General features: G+C 42.7%; 1 protein-coding gene across 2 annotated transcripts in view; it reads left to right on the top strand.

The window, feature by feature from the left end:
• LOC118393706 (leptin receptor) overlaps positions 1 to 22,957 on the top strand; it is a 53,254-nt gene that overhangs the window by 9,895 nt on the left and 20,402 nt on the right. For both annotated transcript variants that reach the window (XM_052462360.1, XM_052462349.1), the window contains 11 exons: positions 612 to 741; positions 1,334 to 1,518; positions 4,883 to 5,040; positions 5,348 to 5,492; positions 12,347 to 12,625; positions 13,042 to 13,141; positions 16,822 to 17,042; positions 17,224 to 17,375; positions 19,005 to 19,158; positions 19,668 to 19,750; positions 20,030 to 20,243. In XM_052462360.1, coding sequence (XP_052318320.1) covers positions 612 to 741; positions 1,334 to 1,518; positions 4,883 to 5,040; positions 5,348 to 5,492; positions 12,347 to 12,625; positions 13,042 to 13,141; positions 16,822 to 17,042; positions 17,224 to 17,375; positions 19,005 to 19,158; positions 19,668 to 19,750; positions 20,030 to 20,243 — 1,821 coding nt within the window. The remainder of the gene's footprint in view (positions 1 to 611; positions 742 to 1,333; positions 1,519 to 4,882; positions 5,041 to 5,347; positions 5,493 to 12,346; positions 12,626 to 13,041; positions 13,142 to 16,821; positions 17,043 to 17,223; positions 17,376 to 19,004; positions 19,159 to 19,667; positions 19,751 to 20,029; positions 20,244 to 22,957) is intronic.

The raw sequence follows: 22,957 nt of genomic DNA, 5'->3' as shown, positions 1-22,957 counted from the left end.
TTCTTCTCTGTTTGGAGGTGGCGGTGGAAGTGGGAGGTGGTAACACAAACTAAAGATCTGTGTGTGTGCCTGTGTGTGCATCCGTGAATATGTGTGTTTTAACAACAGGAAGCAAAGGCTCAGGGTGAAGGATTTATTCATGAGATCGATTGCTTGGTGGTAGCCTCTGACGTGTGCTAGTGCTAATCGATGGATATTAGATGACGCTACAGCCGGTGGCTCTGGCATTTAAAGAGGGGACGTTTTGAAAACGGTCTCATGAATCGTTGACAATGACTGTGCAGAGGTAAAATGGTGTGAGTGGGTGTTATGTTTTCTTCTCCAATGACATGGTGATTCAGCTCAGGTAGACCTGAGGTCCTAAGTGTGAGTAAGAGGGGGAATGGATGATAAGCAATGACGTTGGCCAGATTCTAGGGCTTCTTTTTCAGAATATGTTCCAGGGCTTGCTATGACTGTCCTAATTAGTTGTGGGTTTATTCAGCTAGGTGTGTGTGTGTGTGTGTGCTTTGCATGGGGTTGGTGAGTTCATATATTAGGGTTTACAGTGACCGAACAGACAGAGTATGTGCCTGTGTTGATGCTAATATGCTAAATGAACTTCTCTCCAGCCACCTGTTGGGACATCCTGTGCCGTGTTGATGAGACCTGGGATAATGTAATATGTGATCTAAAGCACCCAGCCACTTCCTCAGACACCTCCATTCCTGGGTCAGTGGCACTTAGCTTGCAGCACTTAACGTGAGTATCAAGTTCAATTCAACCTGCTGCTATTGTCTAGAGTCTGTCCTCTCCTCTCCCATCCTGTTTGTTATTCTTGTCTGGTGTTGGCTCAAAGATGTGCCTGAGGCAGTAAGAGCTCAGGTGGGGGTCTGAGGTGTATGTGTGTCCGTGCCTGTCTGTGCATGCAATGTGACTGGCAGAGCGTATGGAGCAGGCTGAGACTGTGATTATTGGCCTTTTGGCCCATCGCATTAAATATTTAGCAAATAAATAGGCAAAATATCACAATAGTGTTTTTACTTGTTGTTTTCATTACTTTCATGTGGATTGCACCTAGCCTGGTCCTAGATGTTTGTGATCCTTTCAAACATGGCATGACAAGGAGTTGATAGCACAAACAGATCTGGGACCAGGCTAGGTTGCAACCAGACCTGTGCTTACTTAGTCTATGATTAGCACACTACACTAGCCTCTTATCTTTACTGAATGAAAGTATATTTATTTAAGCTGGGTTTTCGACTAGGACACAGGGCTAAACGTGGTACATATGGAGGGAAGCAGTCCATGTCCTCATCTGGCGAAGTGCATAAATGTCTCTTGTCTATTTCAGAACACTGCCTGATATTGAGGTTAACTCCACACATGGGACTGACTGTGTGGGAGAGGATTCCATCACCTGTTCTATTGCTCTCCATGTGGTCAGCAGTATCGTCGTGGTGACAGCCAATGTGTCCAACACCACAGCAGGTCCCCTGGTGATGCTCAGCGTCCCTCCAAGGACGTCTCAGCGTCTCTGTAAGGAGTGTGAATGTACCTGATCTCCCTCTCAACCTCTCTTCTGAAGATGTTAGAGGATGTCAATTGCTTTAATGGCTTATCTATCTGGTCTTCATATTCTGATGGATATCACTTAACATTAACCAAGTACCAGCGTGCTGCCTGGCGAGCTGGCACTGTTTATTATGTAGGCTAGCGGTATCTAGGGAGCCATTTCTACCATGAGGAAACTGGGGAGTTATTTGTTTAGGCTTAAAGACCACATACACACCTGTACAGTATAGTGAGTGTAATGGGCAGCTTCAGTAGGTCTGATACCAGCTGCCCTTTGGGACTTCCAGGCAGGCCAAGATTACTGTTTACTCTGGTCCCAGGAACCATGGTGATGAGCTGGAGATCTCTCCACTGATGGGAAACTCATACCTTGTTTGCTCAATCTAAGCTCTTTGCGGCCTTGTTGGTCAATGGAACATTGGTTTGATGCAAGTAGAAATTGTGCAAATATTGAGTTTTAAAAGCCTTAAATTAATTGAAGTGCCATTTAAGTCAGCTTTTTTAAATATGAATAAAGACTTGCTAAAGGGCCAAAATTCAGTGTTTTGACATGCTCTGTACATTCTCTGACTTCTAGGAAGATTTTAGCACACTTGGTCACCTCCCTGACCAAGGCCCTTCTCCCTGATTGCTCAGTTTAGCCGGGTGGCCAGCTCGAGGAAGAGTCTTGGTGGTTCCAAACTTCTTCCATTTAATAATGGAGGCCACTGTGTTCTTGGTTATCTTAAATGCTGCAGAATTAGTATTTTTTTCCTTCCCCAGATCTGTGCTTCAACACCATCCTATCTCAGATCTCTATAGACAATTCCTTTGACCTCATGGCTTCATTTTTGCTCTGACATGCGCACCGTCAACGGAGAAAGGTTGCCGACTCCTCATGTAGCCTATTACCGGCAACTTCAAGAGAGTAATGGCAGAATCTGCGAAAGCTAGCAGGAGCGGGTGGAAAATAATTGGGTCAGGTTTTTTTCTTCTGGTTATCTAGATCTCTGGCACCCTCTTGAGACGTTTGTCTTACTTCATCAAACCATAAGCTCAATGCATATAGTTGATTTTTATTCAAACACACGTATCTCTATATGGAAAAATAGGTCGAAAAATTGTTGAAAGAACAGATGGCCTTCGGTTGACTAAGATTTTTTTTGTCGGGGACAGCCCTATAATTATCACACTTTTCTGTTTTATAAGATGGGTTATAAGTAACGCCCCTATCAAGTCAATCACTGGTAAACACGAACCTCAAAATGAACAAAGCAGTTTAAATACCAGGAAGATGTGTCTCACTGTCAAATACAGTAATATATGTTAAAATTCCAGGAAGAAATTGCGAAAGGGTTTCTTCTACTCTGCCTTAGTACTGGGTTGCATTTTCAGTTATTTGAATTCAATTGAGGTATTGTTACGTCCGTCGTTGAATGAATGAGACCAAAGCGCAGCACGGAAAGTGTTCATGATATTTAATGCTGAAACACCGGCAAAACAATAAAATATACAAGAACGTAAAGTTCTACAGCTACTGTGCAAAAACAAGATCCCACTAACTCAGGTGGAAAACAGGCTGCCTAAGTATGATTCCCAATCAGAGAACGATAGACAGCTGCCTCAGGATTGGGAACCATACCTGGCCAACAAAGAAATAGAAAACTAGAATGCCCACCCATATCACACCCTAACCTAATCAATGAACAGGCTCTCTAAGGTCAGGGCGTGACAGGTATAGGCTCTCTAAGGTCAGGGCGTGACAGGTATAGGCTCTCTAAGGTCAGGGCGTGACAGGTATAGGCTCTCTAAGGTCAGGGCGTGACAGGTATAGGCTCTCTAAGGTCAGGGCGTGACAGGTATTGATTTTCCTGACATGAGGAGCTTGGCCTTATTGATCGGTATTCAGTAAGAAGCCAATGGACCACAAAAGTCGAGATGCTTTCAGATAGACGTTATTATATCATGTTCATACACCACTGAGCCTGTCATGTCATCTTATATATGTTTCTGCTCATTTCATCATTTGGCTGCCCTGTATGAAGCCTGTTTGAGTATATAACCAATGCAGTTATTGGGGACAATCAATGTGTCACCAATGGCTGTTACAGTACTGTATGTGCCTGAGACTATTGTTTCTGCAGTGTAGAAATACAGATATCACTTGTTTGTTACTGAGAATGTTCCTGTGCTGGAAATGCAGATGAGCTTGATGAAAACCTGCACAAACACAAGGTTATATACTGAACAAAAATAGAAATGTAACATGCAACAATTTTTAGATTTTCCTGAGTTACAGTTCATATATAGAAATCAGTCAATTGAAATAAAATCATTAGGCCCTAATCTATTGATTTCACATGATACATACCTTTTAAAAAAAAGGTAGGGGCCTGTATCAGAAAACCAGTCAGTATCTGGTGTGACCACCATTTTCCTCTTGCAGTGCAGCACATCTCTTTTGTATAGAGTTGATCAGGCTGTTTGTGGCCTGTAGAATGTTGTCCCACTCCTCTTTAATGGCTGTGCGAAGTTGCTGGATATTGGCAGGAACTGGAACATGCTGTCGTGCACGTCGATCCAGAGCATCCCAATGGGAGACAACTGGAGATTATGCGTTGTGTGATTAAAAAAAATGTTTATTGTCCCCAGGTGCACCTGTTTAATGATCATGCTGTTTAATCCCACCGGTCAATTGGATGAATTATCTTGGCAAAGGAGAAATGCTCACTAACAGGGATATAAACAAATGTGTGCATGAAATTTGAGTGAAATAAGCTTTTTGTCCATATGGAACATTTCTGTGATCTTTTATTTCAGCTCATGAAACTAGGACTAACACTTTACATGTTGCGTTTATATTTTAGTTCAGTGTATTAACAGTATTGCACTTTTCATGTAGCCTACTTTTGTCCAGCTAATAGCCTCACCACCGATCAAGCAACATTACGGACTAAACATTCAAATCATGTTGCTACAAAATACTGGTCAAATTAAGATCCGACATTGGGTGCCATTATGACGATTATTAATAATTTATTTTGTTTACCTTTTATTTAACTAGGCAAGTCAGTTAAGAACAAATTCTAGGCTACCTGCCACCACCTCTCTAACCACTAGGCAACCTGCCGCCCCCTCTCTAACCACTTGGCTACCTGCCTCTAACCACTAAGCTACCTGCCACCCCCTCTCTAACCACTAGGCAACCTGCCACCCCCCCTCTAACCACTAGGCTACCTTCCTCTAACCACTAGGCAACCTGCTGCCCATAATGACGACGATAATGGTGTTTCATAAGTTTGGAAGATGGTGATGATGAAGATGATTATGATTTTCTTGTGTTGTACAGGGAAACCAAGCCCACCACTGAACCTAACACACACCCAGACCACAGAGGGAGAGTTGATTCTGAGCTGGAGCGACCCACAGCCCCATGCCAGCCCTGTCCAACTGAGCTATGAGGTCCGATACAATACCTCTCAAAGTACCTCTCACCCCAACTGGCTGGTAAGAACACACTGGCCTCTGAGCAAACACAACATCTAAGTACAGGTCTTAAAGAAAATAAAGCTAAAGCCAATAATAATTCAACAGAGAACAAGAGCAAACACACAGAGGATAGAGGATGTTGAAGAGTCTTAATGCCACTCATGGTTTTCTTAGATGTAGATATCATTTTCAGTTATGTTCTCAGTCATCACAATGCCATTTTGTATTTGTGTCAAATTGTCAATCCATGTTGACACTGCATTTTGCAGATGGAGTAACTTCTGTATGACATCTTGTGTTTCTCTCCCCTATTCCTCTGTTCCAGCACGTGGATGTGTCTGGAGCCCAGTGGGTGTCTCTGACTGGACTGAGGCCTGGTCTGCAATACACTCTCCAGATCCGGTCTCACCACCCTGCTTTGCCTCACCTGTGGAGTGACTGGAGCCAGCAATATCGTATCCGTCTGGAAAGTGAGACCTCTCTCTCTCTGTTTGCACAGAAACATACACATCATAAACACACAGTTAACTTATCATACTCCCTTGACTTCTGCCTGCACAGTAAGACCTCTGCCTTGCCCTACTTACACACATTAAATATACAGTCAGATAAAGTCCCCTCACATACTGTATACCTGTACAATAAAACCTCTGGTTACACAGCAATGTACACATATGCTTTAGTTATGTGCAGTTTGCCAATGATTCGTTCTTTTTGAACAACTCTTTTTACTCATCTTTTACTCATCTTCTTACTCATGATTTGTTTTTCTGAGTAACTCGTTCATTTTAGTCGTTCGTTTGGCCTGCTGGCCGACATGAATTCTAGTGCAGGATTAATAAGTGCTCCTCCGGTGACTCCGGAGACGTGCTCCGATCAACGACTGTCTGTTATGCGCGCAGGCAAAATAGATCATGCTGCAGGCAGCATAGAGAAGAAAAATATGTTTAAATTAGAACTGATCGTTGAACAGTTCGATTGGGTAATGCTTAATGGTTGTGTTTTTGTTTTCTTATTATTGGGACCAACTGGCTTATTATAAGTTTATGGAATTTAACATCATGCTGTGTGTGACTGCTGTCTTTCCATCAGTCCTATGCAGTGGTGTAGTGGTGCCTGGAGAAGCGGGTATATTCTAATTTTGCCTAAAAGTTCCCAAACGGCCTGCCCAGCGAAGGAAAGGCACCCGGTGTGAAAAATACTGTTTTCCAATGAAAAAACACTTTAGCTGGATGTGAAACTGCATGACTAAAACCTCTGCAAAAACGTACGGAAAAATTACAGCCTTCTTTTGAGTTATCTTAGATTAGTTCAGAAGTAATTCTGGCTCTGTTCCTATGGTGGCTCATGTGGGACAAGCTTCAGTAACTGCCACATTGAACCACACCCCCAAGACTGAAGTCAGTTTTTTTCACAGAGAGCAACAGAGAAAGGAGAAGCTATTTTCCTAGCACACTGTCACAAATCATCTGTGGTTGATAAATTTTGCCCACACAAACACACACATATGGGGAGACTGGTCTGTACCTGCTGCATACTACACTGTTAGAGACTCGAGGATTCATAGATATGCATTGCATTTCCATGCAGTCAATACTGTATACATTGGGTAACTTAGCAAACATATTTGGGTAATTGGGTAACTTAGCAAACCTATTTGGTTTGGAACCCCTGGATGAGGAGACTGGGATGGGTCTAACTGCTGCATACTGTACTGTTAGAGACACGATGATTCAGAAATATGCATTACATACACTTGCAGCCGATACAGTATACATTGGGTAACTTGGCCAACATATTTGTTTTGGAAATTGTGAAGTTGTCTCAGGTTGTCAGATGTAATGTCAAATATGGGGACAGGATCAAGGTGGCAATTAGGGAGCTGGATGGATTAATAAAGACAATATTAGATTCGGAATATGAAGGTGGGGATTGTAGTATTATTATTATTATTATTATTATTATTATTATCTTCATCAAAATAATTTTAGTCTAGTTGATCTCGCTCTCTCACGCTCACTCTCACATATTTAATTTTGACATATTTAATTTAAGCACTTTATTAATTTTTATTGTTGATTATCTACTTCACTTGCTTTAACATTACCAAGATAATAAACAATACAAATGACAGTGAACTTTACACTCACAGAATTTCCAAAAGAATAAAGATATTTCAAATGTGATATTATGTCTATATACAGTGTTGTAAAGATGTGCAAATAGTTCAAGTACAAAAGGGAAAATAAATAAATATGGGTTGTATTTACAATGGTGTTTGTTCGTCACTAGTTGCCCTTTTCTTGTGGCAGCAGGTCACACATCTTGCTGCTGTGATGCACACTGTGGAATTTCACCCAGTAGACATGAGAGTTTATTAGCTTATTCTTCCCTTCGTCTCTCTCACCCTCTCTCTCCCTCCCTGCCCCTCTTCTCATCTATCTCTCTGTCCCTCTCTCCCTCTCTCTGTGATGACTACATCATGCAGAGTTGGTTTTCGAAGATTGTCTGTTTATGTCCAACCGCTCCTCCTATAGCTTTACTGCAGAGCTGTAGATTAATCAGTCAGCCCTCGCTGACTCACATGATGAAGGCTCTTCATAAAGGACAAAGACACAGAATGAAAGATGGGGACCACTGAGGGATTCTGCCCCAGTGTAGAAGTGATTATTGAAAACACACACAGAATGAAAGATGGGGACCACTGAGGGATTCTGCCCCAGTGTAGAAGTGATTATTGAAAACACACACAGAAGAGCCAGGACCATGGAAATATACAGTTGAAGTCAGAAGTTTACATACACTTAGCTTGGAGACATTTCAAACTCGTTTTTCAACCACTACACACATTTCTTGTAAACAAACTATAGTTTTGGCAAGTCTGTTAGGACATCTACTTCATGCATGACACAAGTAATTTTTACCAACAATTGTTTACAGACAGATTATTTGATTTATAATTCACAATTCCAGTGGGTCAGAAGTTTACAAACACTCAGTTGACTGTGCCTTTTAAACAGCTTGGAAAATTCCAGAAAATTATGTCATGTCAATTAGCCTATCAGAAGCTTCTAAAGCCATCATTTGAGTCAATTGGAGGTGTTCCTGTGGATGTATTTCAAGGCCTAGCTTCAAACTTTTTGCTTGACATTATGGAAAATCAAAAGGACTCAGCCAAGACCTCAGGAAAAAATTGTAGGCCTCCACAAGTCTGGTTCATCATTGGGAGCAATTTCCAAACGCCTGAAGGTACCACGTTCATCTGTACAAACAATAGTAGGCAAGTATAACCACCATTCGATCACGCAGCCGTCATACCGCTCAAGAAGGAGACGTGTTCTGTCTCCTAGAGATGAACATACTTTGGTGCAAAAGGTGTAAATCAATCCCAGAACAAAATAAAAGTACCTTGTGAAGATGCTGGAGGAAACAGGTACAAAAGTATCTATATCCACAGTAAAACAAGGCCTATATCGACATAACCTGAAAGGCCGCTTAGCAAGGAAGAAGCAACTGCTCCAAAACCGCCATTTAAAAAAAGCCAGACTACGGTTTGCAACTGCACATGGGGACAAAGATTGTACTTTTTGGAGAAATGTATTCTGGTCTGATGAAAACAAAATATAACTGTTTGGCCATAATGAGCATTGTTATGTTTGGAGGAAAACGGGGGAGGCTTGCAAGCCTGAAGAACAGCATCCCAACCGTGAAGCACGGGGTGGCCGCATCATGTTGTGGGGGTGCAATGCTGCAGGAGGGACTGGTGCACTTCACAAAATAGATGGCATCATGTGAGAGGAAAATTACGTGGATATATTGAAGCAACATCTCAAGACGTCAGTCAGGAAGTTAAAGCTTGGTCGCAAATAGGTCTTCCAAATGGACAATGACCTCATGTATACTTCCAAAGTTGTGGCAAAATGGCTTAAAGACAAAGTCAAGGTATTGGAGTGGCCATCACAATGCCCTGACCTCAATCCGAAATAAAATTTGTGGGCATAACTGAAAAAGAGCATGCGAGCAAGGAGGCCTACAAACCTGACTCAGTTATAGCAGCTCTGTCAGGAGGAATGTGCCAAAAGCGTGTGGAAGGCTACCCGAAATGTTTGACACAAGTCAAACAATTTAAAGGCAATGCTACCAAATACAAATTGAGTGTATGTAAACTTCTTACCCACTGGGAACTTGATGAAAGAAATACAAGCTTAAATAAATCTTTCTCTCTACTGTTATTCTGACATGTCACATTCTTAAAAACAAGTAGTGATCATAACTGACCTACGACAGGGAATTTGTAATAGGATTAAATGTCAGGAATTGTGAAACTCAGTTTAAATGTATTTGGTTAAGGTGTATGTAAACTTCCGACATCAACTGTAATGATATTTATATTGGTCAAGACAAACATATACAGACACACACGTACACACACACAGCCTGGAGAGGCTCCAGGTTGTTTCCCTCACACACTCGCTCCTTTCTTTCATGTCCTCTCTTTATTACACTTGAGAGGTCTCATTGCTAAGAGCAATATCATTACATGCAAATAATCACATAGGCTGTGGCCCTTTTAGCTTTCAGTCAATAGATTTGATTTTGTGTACCTCCATAAACAAACAGAAAATAACTTTTAAACTGGAAGAGAGTACAAAGCTGTCATTAAGGCAAAGGGTGGCTATTTGAAGAATCTCAAATATGTTTTGATGGGTTTAACACTTTTTTGGTTACAACATGACTCCTTGTGTTATTTCATAGTTTTGATGTCTTCACTATTATTCAATAGTTACAATTTTACAATGTAGAAAATAGTCTAAAACACTTGAATGAGTAGTTCTGAAAGTTTTGACCACTAGTGAACATATGAGATGAGTAATGCAAAATATGTAAACATTATTAAATTGACTAGTGTTCCATTTATTAAAGTGGCCAGTGATTTCAAGTCTTCATGTAGGCAGCAGCCTCTAATGTGCTAGTGATGGTTATTTAACAGTCTGGTGGCCTTGAGATAGATGCTTTTCAGTCTCTCTGTCCCAGCTTTGATGCACTTCTACTTCTGGATGATAGCGGGGTGAACAGGCAGTGAGTTTGTCCTTGTTGATGTTTTTGGCCTTCCTGTAACATCGGGTGCTGTAGGTGTCCTGGAGGCTAGGTAGTTTGCCCCCAGTGATGCGTTGGGCAGACCGCACCACCCTCTGGAGAGCCTTGTGGTTGTGGGCGGTGCAGTTGCCGTACCATGCGGTGATACAGGCCGACAGGATGCTCTCAATTGTGCATCGGTAAGCTTTTGTGAGGGTTTTAGGTGCCAAGCTACATTTCTTCAGCCTCCTGAGGTCGAACAGGCACTGTTGTGTGCCTTCTTTACCACGATCTCTGTGTGTTTGGACCATTTCAGTTTGACAGTGATGTGTACGCTGAGAAATGTGAAGCTTTCCACCTTGTCCACTGCGGTCCCTTTGATGTGGATAAGGGTTGCTCCCTCTGCTGTTTCCTGAAGTCCACGATCATCTCCTTTGTTTTGTTGACGTTGAGTAAGAGGTTATTTTCCTGGCACCACACTCCCAGAGCCCTCACCTCCTCTCTGTAGGCTGTCTCGTCATTGTTGGTAATCAAGCCTACTTCTGTTGTTTCGTCTGCGAACTTGATGATTTGAGTAGGAGGCGTGCTTGACTACGCAGTCATGGGAGTACAGGCGGTGTCAAGACCCAGGGCCTCGAGCTTAATGATGAGCTTGGAGGGTACTATGGCGTTGAATGCTGAGATATAGTCAATGAACAGCATTCTTACGTATGTATTCATCTTGTGCAGATGGGATAGGGCAGTGTGATGGCGATTGCATCGTCTGTGGACCTATTGGGGCGGTAAGCAATCAATCAATCAATCAATCAAATTTTATTTATATAGTCCTTCGTACATCAGCTGATATCTCAAAGTGCTGTACAGAAACCCAGCCTAAAACCCCAAACAGCAAGCAATGCAGGTGTAGAAGCATGGTGGCTAGGAAAAACTCCCTAGAAAGGGCAAAACCTAGGAAGAAACCTAGAGAGGAACCAGGCTATGTGGGGTGGCCAGTCCTCTTCTGGCTGTGCCGGGTGGAGATTATAACAGAACATGGCCAAGATGTTCAAATGTTCATAAATGACCAGCATGGTCGAATAATAACAAGGCAGAACAGTTGAAACTGGAGCAGCAGCACAGTCAGGTGGACTGGGGACAGCAAGGAGTCATCATGTCAGGTCGTCCTGGGGCACGGTCCTAGGGCTCAGGTCCTCCGAGAGAGAGAGAGAAAGAAAGAGAGAATTAGAGAGAGCATATGTGGGTCTAGGGCGACAGGTAAGGTAGAGGTGATATGATCCTTGACAAGTCTCTCAAAGCACTTCATGATGACAGAAGTGCTACGGGGTGATAGTCATTCATTTCAGATACCTTTGCTTTCTTGGGTACAGGAACATTGGTGGCCATCTTGAAGCATGTGGGGACAGCAGAGTGGGATAGGGAGAGATTGAATAGGTCTGTAAACACACCAGCCAGCTGGTCTGTGAATGCTCCCAGGACGAGGCTACGGGTGCCATCTGGGCCAGCAGATTTGCAAGGGTTTACACACTTTTAAATGTCTTACTCATGTCGGCCACAGAGAAGGAGAGCCCACATCGGTGGCGCTGTGTTATCCTCAAAGAAGCAAGACGTTGGTGTCCACCACGCGGCTGGTTTTCCTTTTGTAGTCCGTGATTGTCTGTAGACCCTGCCATATGTGGGGAGGCAGGGTAGCCTAGTGGTTAGAGTGTTGTACTAGTAACCGGAAGGTTGCAAGTTCAAGTCCCCGAGCTGACAATGTACAAATCTGTTGTTCTACCCCTGAACAGACAATTAACCCACTGTTCCTAGGCCGTCATTGAAAATAAGAATTTGTTCTTAACCTCTCTGCGCACGGAACCCGGTAGCAGGCTGAAATTCAACAACATATGGTGATCACTACATAAATAGTCATATTAAACATTCATGAAAATACAAGTGTCTCACATGTTTAGTTTAAGATTCTTGGTAATTGCTGCAATATAGCCTGTTCAAAACTTCTGTGAAGGTTTAAACTAGTTTGCAAGTGTTTTGTTTCATTCTGTTGAGTCATTTTCTTTGGCCAAATTAAGTTCCAACTGTAATGTTGTGTTTGCTGCGATAACTTCCACCTCGGATTTTCCCTATAAACAATGGCTTGACTTACTTTTGACATTACCCTAATACAGTTTAGAAAAGTTTGAAGGTTTTATGTGATGTGGCTATTAGCCTGTTGTACAGTTTTTCTGACTGAGTTCACTTTGCTTTGTTTCAGATGTGACATATCTCCCTGAGAGAGTGGTGGCCAGCTTTGGAGACAGCGTGACCGTCTATTGCGTGTGCAATGACCTCCGGGTGAACGCCAGCACCATGGTCTGGATTCTGAACTCCCGTGACCGCCTTCCTAAGAGTCAGTACACTGCAGTCAACGACCGTGTCAGTAAGATAACGGTTCGACCATCGGAGCAGAGACTGTCTGACACCCTGCATTGCTGCCAGCCTTTTGGGGAGACGTATAGCTGTAACTACCACTACTCAACGATCTACATTAAAGGTGTGCTGGGATGGATGGTTGTAAAGATTTGGATTGGGTTAGGGTTAGACATCAGGGGGAAAAAATATGTATTTATTTATTTCAGCACGCATCCAATCCGGAAGCCAGCCGCACCAATGTGTCGGAGGAAACACTGTGCACCTGGCTACCTGGTTAGCGTGCACTGCGCCCGGCGATGAGACAAGGATATCCCTTTTTGCCGGTAGGATATCCCTACCGGCCAAACCCTCCCTAACCTGGACAACACTAGGCCAATTGTGCGTCGCCCCACAGACCTCCCGGTCGTGGCCGGCTGCGACAGAGCCTGGGCACAAACCCAGAGTCTCTGGTGGCACTGCGATGCAGTGCCCTAAACCACTGCGCCACCCGGGAGGCCTGGAAATGTATTTATTTGATGTAGATTATGTGTGTTTTAGATCCGGTCATTGATATCAGCTGTGTGACCAGTGGGGATCTGGACAGTATGACCTGTAGGTGGAACAACCTACCTATAGGTGGAATCAACTTCATGTCCAGGTAAACACTACTTACAGCATTTGTACAACCTACACAAACACCTGTAAAACCTACACATACACCTGTACACATATAGTTAAAGTGACTATTGGTTATCTTATGATTAAGATCAGTCTATTAGAGCATTTGAAATACTGGAGGATCTTACATTTGGCTCTTTGTTAGATGTATGGTACATTAATCGCTCTGCCATTTCCTGGTTGCTACAATTTTAATGGTTTTAGCTTACTAAACAATGTGTATATATAATGAATTAGCTAAACAATTAACGATAATCCCAACCCATACAATACTACTAGCGCTACAAACGGATTGTCATAGCTAGCCACCATGCAATAGCACACATAGAACAGATCTACTGTTTCTAACACGGAACCCAAACCGGCTGCCCGTGCGCCATTGTGCATAAAAGTATTTTGTCCCACCACACCAAATGCGATCCTGACATGTAGGTTAAAATATCTTAACAAACTCTGAACCATTTACATTAATTCGGGGACAGGTCGAAAGCATTAAACCTTTATGGCAATTTAGCTAGCTAGCTTGCTATTGCTTGCTAATTTGTCCTGGGATATAAACATTGAGTTGTTATTTTACCTAAAATGCATAAGGTCCTCTACTCTGACAATTAATCCACACATAAAATGGTCAACCTACTTGTTTCTAGTCATCTCTCCTCCTTCTGGGCTTTTTCTTCTCTTGACTTTATATTGCGATTGGCAACTTTCATAAATTAGGTGCATTACCGCCACCAACCTCGTTCGTCTTTCAGTCACCCACGCGGGTATAACCAATGAGGAGATGGCACGTGGGTACCCGCTTCTATAAACCAATGAGGAGATGGGAGAGGCAGGACTATTCTATTTTAGCCCTTGGCAATGCAGACGGTCGTTGGTGCAATAATTTAATGATATAGATTTCTACATTTATTTTACAACACTTGCGCACGCGACGCGAGCGGTGTAGTCTTTCAATGAGAGTGACAGATCTATAAGTCACATTTCTATGTGAATTTGGTCAGGTCGCCCAAAAAGTTTACATATGACACCTTTTCACTGTCACTGCTTGGTGTCTCTGATATATTCCTAAGAAATATGGGATGCGAGTTGGTTCAGGGTCATAGAACAATACAGAACAGATTTAACCCCCTCAAGTGCAGCCTGGTGTCTAAGTGTAACATAGTAAATGTAAATCCGGGACACTGAAATTAGTATGATATGTGACCGACCACCTCCATTCGGTTTTATGTGCTAAATAGAGTGAGTAAGGTAGTGTAGTAAACAACCAACGATTTCAAAACTAAAAGTGGGGAAGGTAGTAGCCTATAATAAAGAATAACTACAGTTAAAAATACACTATCTAGTCCTTGGACTATATACTATTCTGACTTTGGTGCAGGTCTCGTTGTTAATCACATTACCATCTTTGGTAAACACACCCCATATCAAATAAAATCTATGTGTGTGTCACATGCACAGGATACAGAAGGTATAAATGGTACTGTGAAATGGTTATTTGCATATTTACATAGTAGCAATACAATTATTTTATACATATTTTCTCATTCTTAGATGATGCCTACCCAGACACGCATGTTGATGGGTCATGTTAAAGATATGCTTTTGAGCTCGCTAAACAATTAACCATAATCCCAACTCATACAATACTACAAACACTACAAAAGGATTTTCATAGCTAGCCACCATGCATGAAATACTGTTGTATGAATCTGCAGGTAGCTAAAGCTAACCAACTAGGTTCAATGTTAGCTAGCTATCTAACATGAGGTATTTCTGGCCAAAAAATACAAATTTTGATAAGTATCAAATGCCTCCTGTGAAGTAGTGACGTGACCATATGCCTAGCGTCCTGAAACTGGTCACGTACAGTACCAGTCAAAAGTTTGGACACACCTACTCATTCAAGGGTTTTTCTTTATTTTTTACTATTTTCTACATTGTCGAAAACATCAAAACTATGAAATAGCACATATGGAGTCATGTAGTAACCAAAAAAGTGTTCAACAAATCTAAATATATTTGAGATTCTTCAAAGTAGCCACCCTTTGCCTTGATGACAGCTTTACACACTCTGGCCATTCTCTCAAACAGCTTCACCTGGAATGCTTTTCCAACAGTCTTGGAGTTCCCACATATGCTGAGCACTTGTTGGCTGCTTTTCCTTCCCTCTGCGCTCCAACTCATCCCATACCATCTGAACTGGGTTGAGGTCGGTGATTGTGGAGGCCAGATCATCTGATGCAGCACTCCATCACTCTCCTTCTTGGTCAAATAGCCCTTACACAGCCTGGAGGTGTAGTAGGTCATCGTCCTGTTGAAAAAAATGATAGTCCCATTAAGTGCAAACCAGATGGGATCATATATCGCTGCAGAATGCTGTGGTAAGCATACTGGTTAAGTGTGCCTTAAATTCTAAATAAATCAGTGTCCCCAGCAAAGCACCATCACACCTTCCTCCTCCATGCTTCACGGTGGGAACTACACCTGCGGAGATCATCCGTTCACCTACTCTGCGTCTCACAAAGACATGCCAGTTGGAACCAAAAATCTCAAATTTGGACTCCTCAGACCAAAGGACAGATTTCCCCCGGTCTAATATCCATTGCTCGTGTTTCTTGGGCCAAGCAAGTCTCTTCTTCTTATTGGTGTCCTTTAGTAGTGGTTTCTTTGCAGCAATTCAACCATGAAGGCCTGATTCACGCAGTGTGGTATGGTTCATGAGACGGTAGGTTACTTAAGGTCCTTGGTCAGGGGGGATGGGGGGTGTATAACGTGAATGTCTAGCAACCCAAAGGTTGCGTGTTTGAATATCATCACGGTCAACTTTAGCAACTACTTACAGTACTACTTTTTAGCTATTTGTGACCCTTTTCAGGAAACTAGTTGTACAGTATGTCGCGGGTCACTACTTCACACGAGAGCCTAATCTTTTTTCTTTTTTTTAATCAAATTGAGTTTTTGACCAGAAATGCCTTCTGCAACGTGAACTTTCATGTGCCTTAATAACGAACTTGTATGTCATCTGTAAATATGAATAAAATTGTTAAATTATGAGCCTAGTTGGTTTAGTCACAGAAAAAGTGAGCAACCTTCCTGCTAACCATGATTAGCTGAGATAATGAGTGGCTGGACATGCCGAGAGATGAGTTCGGATTGGTCTGCCACATAGCGCACTTCTGTCTAGTTGAGCTTGTTAGCATGTGTAGGTAATCCTGTCTAACACTGCTTTAAAAAATATATATTGCTTAGTAGAACTGCATGTGTTGCTCTCCATTTCCTGGAGGACTGAGTTTTGAAATCAGTGGGATGGATGGATAGATGGAGTATGATAGCTAAAGAGATGTAATCCAGAGACAGGTGTTTTGTCCATCTTTAAACTAAGGACAACCATGGCATCTGTGACAGGGCTAGGCCCACCTAAATGGAGGGAGACATATCTACGTTTACTATGTTACATCAACCCTTGAGTCCAGGTTGTCAAGCAAAATGTAAATGACTGTGTGTGTGATAATTTGTGAATTATTGCCGTGATTTCAAAACTCAGGCGATGTAGAAGTTTACTTGTTGCATACCATTGACTATGACATGGTTCATACATACCCAGAAGTGGTAAAGGTGTTTTCACCCTGACGTTCTTTGTGTGTCCGTCAAATTCTCCAGGGTGGCCGACCTGTCCTGTGACGTCATGGAGGAGGCGGAGAGGGTGGGTGTGCCAGTGGGTGTGGTCAGGCAGGCGAAGTGTGAGTCCAGCGGCTATAGGGGAGTGAAGAGCTGCAATCTGCAGCCAATAAGAGTGACTTCCTGCTACAAGCTGTGGATGGAGGCCAAGACTGACAACAGCACGAGGTCACATCCTGTCTACATCACACCTATGGATCACGGTGAGTTAGGACCAGTATAGGAGTTCTGGTCTTGTTACATTTATTTTCTTACATGTTGTGGCTTTTTGAAACCTACTGCACCAGCATGTGTTAATAATATTTAGTTTATATTTTTAAAACATGTATAGCTTTTAGTCTGCTTGACCAGGCTACATAATGACTGTCCTCTCCCTTCCTCTAGTGAAGCCCCATCCTCCCTCAGGCCTTGAGGCAGTGAGCATGCCCAGTGGGGTCCTAAAGCTGGCGTGGGTGCCCCCAGAACTGCCCATCTATGATATGCAGTACCAGGTCCGCTATGCCCTCTCAACTGGCAGGGCCCATCCATTCTGGCAGGTTCGTAGGGCTCTTGCCAGAGTGCTCTGGTCAAAGTGGTGCACTATGTAGGGGTCTTCAACTAGATTCATCCGGGGGCCGCCGATTTATTCTTGAACGGATGGTCAGGGTGCCAGAATATAATTACAAATCATTTGTGGACTGCAAATTGACCGCAAGAAGCCCAAACAGATATAATATTTGACTAAAACATAATAATTTCAAACCTGGTTTACATTAGTATACGATTACATATATCTCTCTATTATGCGTGGGAATCATTTTGCAACAGATATTTCCAATATTAAAATCAATTGGAGCTGATTTGCTGGTGTTTTTACAGTATTTTATGTCAAAAGAATGTTTTATATCTATATCCTTTTGTTTTGCTCAGAAAATCTGGGAGGCAAAATAAAATCTCCGGCGGGCCAAATTTGGCCAGTGGGCCGCGAGTTGGGGAACCCTGAATAGAGGGCCATATCGGATGCGGCCTTGCGCTCATCTAGCCCCAACCGCCTGGCCATGAGCATCAGCTGGTCTCTATTTTCTATCTCTGATCTAGGAGTGGCATTATTTGCCCTAAAATATATGGCATTTACTGGTAGAGGAACACTGACTTGGTGGCATGAAGCAGAATGTCATTTTAATAAAACCTTTGATGAACACTTTTGGTGGGACAGCCATGCAGTCTCCATAGACAAACATTGGCAGTAGAATGGCTTTACTGAAGGGCTCAGTGACTTTCAACGTAGCACCATCTTTCCAACAAGTCAATTCGACAACTTTCTGCCCTGCTAGAGCTGCCCTGGTCAACTGTTAGTGCTGTTATTGTGAAGTAAAAACATCGAGGAGCAACAACGTCTCAGCCGCGAAGTGGTAGGCCACACAAGCTCACAGAACAGAACCGCAGAGTGCTGAAGCACATAGCATGTAAATATCGTCTATCCTAGGTTGCAACACTACCGAGTTCCAAACTGCCGCTGTAAGCAATGTCAGCATAATAACTGTTTGTCGGGAGCTTCATGAAATGGGTTTCCATGGCCGAGCAGCCACACACAAGCATAAGATCAACAAGCGTAATGCCAAGCGTCAGATGGAGTGGTGTAAAGCTCGCGGACATTGGACTCTGGCGCAGTGGAAACGTGTTCTCTGGAGTGATAAATCATTCTTCACCATCTGGCAGTCCGACAGACAAATCTGGTTTGGAGGATGCCAGGAGAACGCTACCTGCCCCATTGCATAGTGTCAAATGTCACGTTTGGTAGAGGAGAAATATTAGTCTGGGGCTGATTTTCATGGTTCAGGCCCCTTATTTCCAGTGAAGGGAAATCTTAATGCTACAGCAAGCCCGACCTCACTAATGTGGCTGAATGGAAGAAAGTCCCTGCAGCTATGTTCCAGCGTCTAGTGGAACTCCTTCCCAGAAGAGTGGAGGCTGTTATGGCAGCAAAGGGGGGACCAACACCATATTAATACTCATGGTTTTGGAATGAGATGTTCGAAGAGCATGTCTCCACATAACTTTGGTCATGTAGTGTATTTTCCCAAAATCCAGTTGCTTATGAGTTAATGATAAATATTGATTTATTTTGAAGCTAAAAATAAATGATTTGCTGTAAATATGTGATTTAATTGAGATATGTTCCACAGGTCCTAGCTGTGCAGACTGAGTCGTGGGCTGAGGTCCTTGAACCAGATGTGTGTGGGGTGTACAATGTGCAGGTCCGTTGTATGCACATCAACGGCTCTGGGACCTGGAGTGACTGGAGTCACTTGCTCTACACAAGCACTCACAACAGCAGAGGTACATTATTGTACTGGATGACTTGCTCATCACTTCATGCATGTCATTTCACTTTTATTTATACAGGGTAGTGTCATTGTCATAAAAAAGAAATAAAAAGATCCAGAAACTTATTTTTGTGATTTCACTTGTTTTTGAGAAACCTACCCCAACCAGCGATTCTCTTACTCATCCTCGTTGTACAGTACGGGGGTCCGAATAAACATGAACAAATGCTCCAAAAACACCCAAATATGTCCTTATTGAACCTAAAACTTTCTCAGTATAGCGATGTAGGTCTTTAGAACTTTATCTGCAACGTTATATTCCATTTTGTGTGACTCGAGCCGTTTCCCCTATCCAGCTGTTCCAATTTGTAGCCTGCTGCCAATGGAAAATAACCTTCTGTTAGAAAAATCATACAGTCATACAGTAGGTGTGTGTGTGTGTGTGTGTGTGTGTGTGTGTGTGTGTGTGTGTGTGTGTGTGTGTGTACACACAGCTGTAACATCTATATTCTGTTCTGTCAGCTCCTGACCAGGGTCCTGATTTCTGGCGAGTGTTTCGGGAGGATCCAGCAAGTACGCAGACGAACGTCACTCTTCTCTTCAAGGTACAGTCCATAGCCTTCAGAGGACACATTACATGTTTCATAGTATGTGGTTTAAATGTCAACATCAGAGAGAGTTAGATTAATTGAACAGGTGCCTCCTCTCCTTTCACTACATCGTTGTTCTTAGTTTATTCTGAAAATACTAGATGAGTCTGTGCAATACAGCAGTACTCAGTTACCTATCTCAGATCAGAGAATATAAGGAAGTAGCACATTGGATAACAAATCCTCATTACAGTCCTTGATAGTCTCAACTCTTCCCTCTCCTCTTCCCCATAGCATTCCCCCATTGTGGAGCCAACCTACTGTGTGGAGGAACTTGTAGTACAGCACCAGGGCTCTGGGGGCACTGTTACTGAGGAGAAAATAGGCCTGGTGTCATCCTATAGCTTTGAGTGGAGAGGGGAGGTCCACTCTGTGACGGTCAAGGCTCAGAACAGCCAGGGCTCTTCCACTAGGAACACCCACATGACCCTGGATAGACACCCCAAACGTAAGTCGCTGCTGAAAAATACTGTATTTGTATAGGGCTGAAGGATTGTTATACCCAGTACACAGATTACTAGCATAAACAGATTACTAGCATAAACAGATTACTAGCAGTCAAAAAAAGTTTGCCTTCAGAAAGAAATATCTGGGAAGAAAGAAAATGTTATTTGAAAACTGCTTGTTTGTTTTCCCAATTTAAATAACATATTTAGTTGGTGTTCTTGCTTCATGTCATAGTCAGTTGAAATACTATGTTTCTGACTTCGTGGTCATCAGTGAGAGATAACAGGCATGTTGGTCTCAACTGGGCATGCTCACTGCCTCAAGACCAGAGTGGGGTGTGGCTTCACTAGAGACGGAGAGGACAGGAAGGGTGAGAACAGCAGCAGGTAGCCTGGAGGTTAAAAACTTTGGACCGGTTTACCGAAAGGTCGCTGGCTGGGTAAGAGTGTGACTCAAATATAAATGATTAGGCATGTTGATGTCAGTTAAAAGCCTGAGTGGATAAAAAACCATTATCTCTGGCTTGGTATGTTCTCTACCAAGGTCTAATAATTATTATAATGGACTTGGAATTCATTGTAAAATGGAGCTCTTCTCGGCACACGTCTTTGTGACACACCGGGATGTTTGTTGTGTGTTTTCATCTGTTATTCATATTTTCATGAATAGCTAGTTGGCTGAGAGGAAACCATTAACTGTGATGCTGGTACTGTTATTATTAGTAAAATAGGTACTGGTCTCTCAACTTGGATGGGCCAAAAAAATGAAATATGATGTTCAGTTTATTTTCTAGTCAAGGACAGGAGGGGAACACTCTTTGTTTTGCTAATTCCCAGCAGCCTACCCTTTTTTTATTTTGGATAGTAACAAGAATACATGAATGTTGTGCGTGCATCGAAATGTAAGTTGCGGGGGGGGGGGTTTATTGGGTTTCTTTTTACATGTTGTGTCGTAATGGGTAATAACCACAAATGACTCAGTAACTATGATCAATGTGGAACTATATGTTCTATAGTACAGCTATTACACTTCTGTTTGTCATATCATTTATATTATGTAGCATTATGCCCCGTTACCATAAGTGTCACTGTTGTATTGGTAAACAGTTTTTCATATACACATGCTAGTAGTTTGGGGATGGCGTTCAGCTAAACCTAGGGCAAAGATTTTTATAACTAAACGAAGATAGACCACAGCCTGTCGTTTCCAATGGGAACAGATGAGTCATAGTGGGCAGAACAAGTAAGGAAGTGGGCAGAGCCAAGCACGAGCTAGCGAGATCCTATTGGGCCGTTCTAGCAGACATCTGCATATTTCCGTCAGGGAACGCCTACTCTGTGAAATGCGCGTGTGCAATAACTCAATTCAACTTTGCACTCATAACAACACGATTTCTTAACTTTTGCAAAGGCAAAAGTCTACCAAACTTTGTTCACTCTGTTCATAACAAATTTCCTGTTTTGGAAACAGAACTGTACTGAGATTCATCTATGAGAAAAATTTAGTTCCCTCTGCCCTCCACTGGGCTTCCTCTCATTACCATATCTTAACTGACTTGCCTAGTTAAATAACGGTAAAATGTAAAAAAATATATTTAACAAAAATATATTTGGTAGTGAGTGGAAATGCCAAGTGGATGCTTAATATTTCTACATCCAGTGAAATATCTGTCTCATTGTTCTATCTGTGCCTGGGGTATGGCAAAGTGGAGTGTGTAGAAATACATCCACCAGTTGAAACTCATTTATACTTCGACACAATTTTAAAACTCTAAAATGCTATTTGGAGAACAGTAAAAACAAACGTGGGATGGCAAAAGGACAATCAAACTTGTGAACATTATCGCTAGCTGTGTATTGCCGCTGTGTATTGTATGGAATCCAAGATGGCGTAGCAGTAAGTCGTCCTGTCGTCTCTCTGTATATATCGTCTCTTTTTCGTTTTACATTTTTTTTTTCTTCGCATATCTTTAAAAACATTTTGCTAAACCTAAGCTTCCAAATATTCTCCTGCAACCCGCCTCACCCAATGTAGCTACTTTTTCCTAAAGTATTTATATTTACTTCGGAACCGGAACCCCTCAACTGAAGCTAGCCAGCAAACTACCAGCTATGCTAACGGTCTTCAGCTAACCGGTCATCGGCTAACCTTTAGCTCGGAAAGCTCTCGCCAGTTCGAACAACGCGACGCTAACCAGAGCATAACGGACCTATTTATTTTTTTATCCCCGGATTCCCACCGCAAACGGAACATTTTTTTTTTTTTTTTTTTTTCAGCTGGATCTTCACAACTAGCTATCGAGCTAAACCGCAACCCTGGTTGATTACTCCTGGCTAGCGTTTCCACCCACGTACCTTGAAGCTAGCCCAGCCAGAGCCCCTGTGCTGCCACCGTAGCATACTCCTGGGCTACAATACCCGGACCCACGACCGGTCTATCGATGTCACCGCATGAAGAGGAATAAACAGACTCACCCCATCGCGACGTCCCCCAAAGGCTAACTCTCTAGCCCTCGCTATCTCCTTGCCTGCTAATTTGGCCTGCTAACTGCTAGCTTGTTTAGCCCAGATCCGCTAACTACTACCTTGTTTACCCCGGCCTGTTAACTCTTAGCTTGTTAGCACAGGCCTGCTAACCGTCTGCATCGCCGCGTCCCAAACTCTGTGGCCCATATGTACTTTCTATCTCTTCCCGATTTAATTTTTTTTTTGTTTA

This window comes from Oncorhynchus keta, chromosome 1, assembly GCF_023373465.1.
Source record: "Oncorhynchus keta strain PuntledgeMale-10-30-2019 chromosome 1, Oket_V2, whole genome shotgun sequence".
Taxonomy (NCBI): domain Eukaryota; kingdom Metazoa; phylum Chordata; class Actinopteri; order Salmoniformes; family Salmonidae; genus Oncorhynchus; species Oncorhynchus keta.
This window is presented reverse-complemented; position numbering and strand designations above follow the sequence as displayed.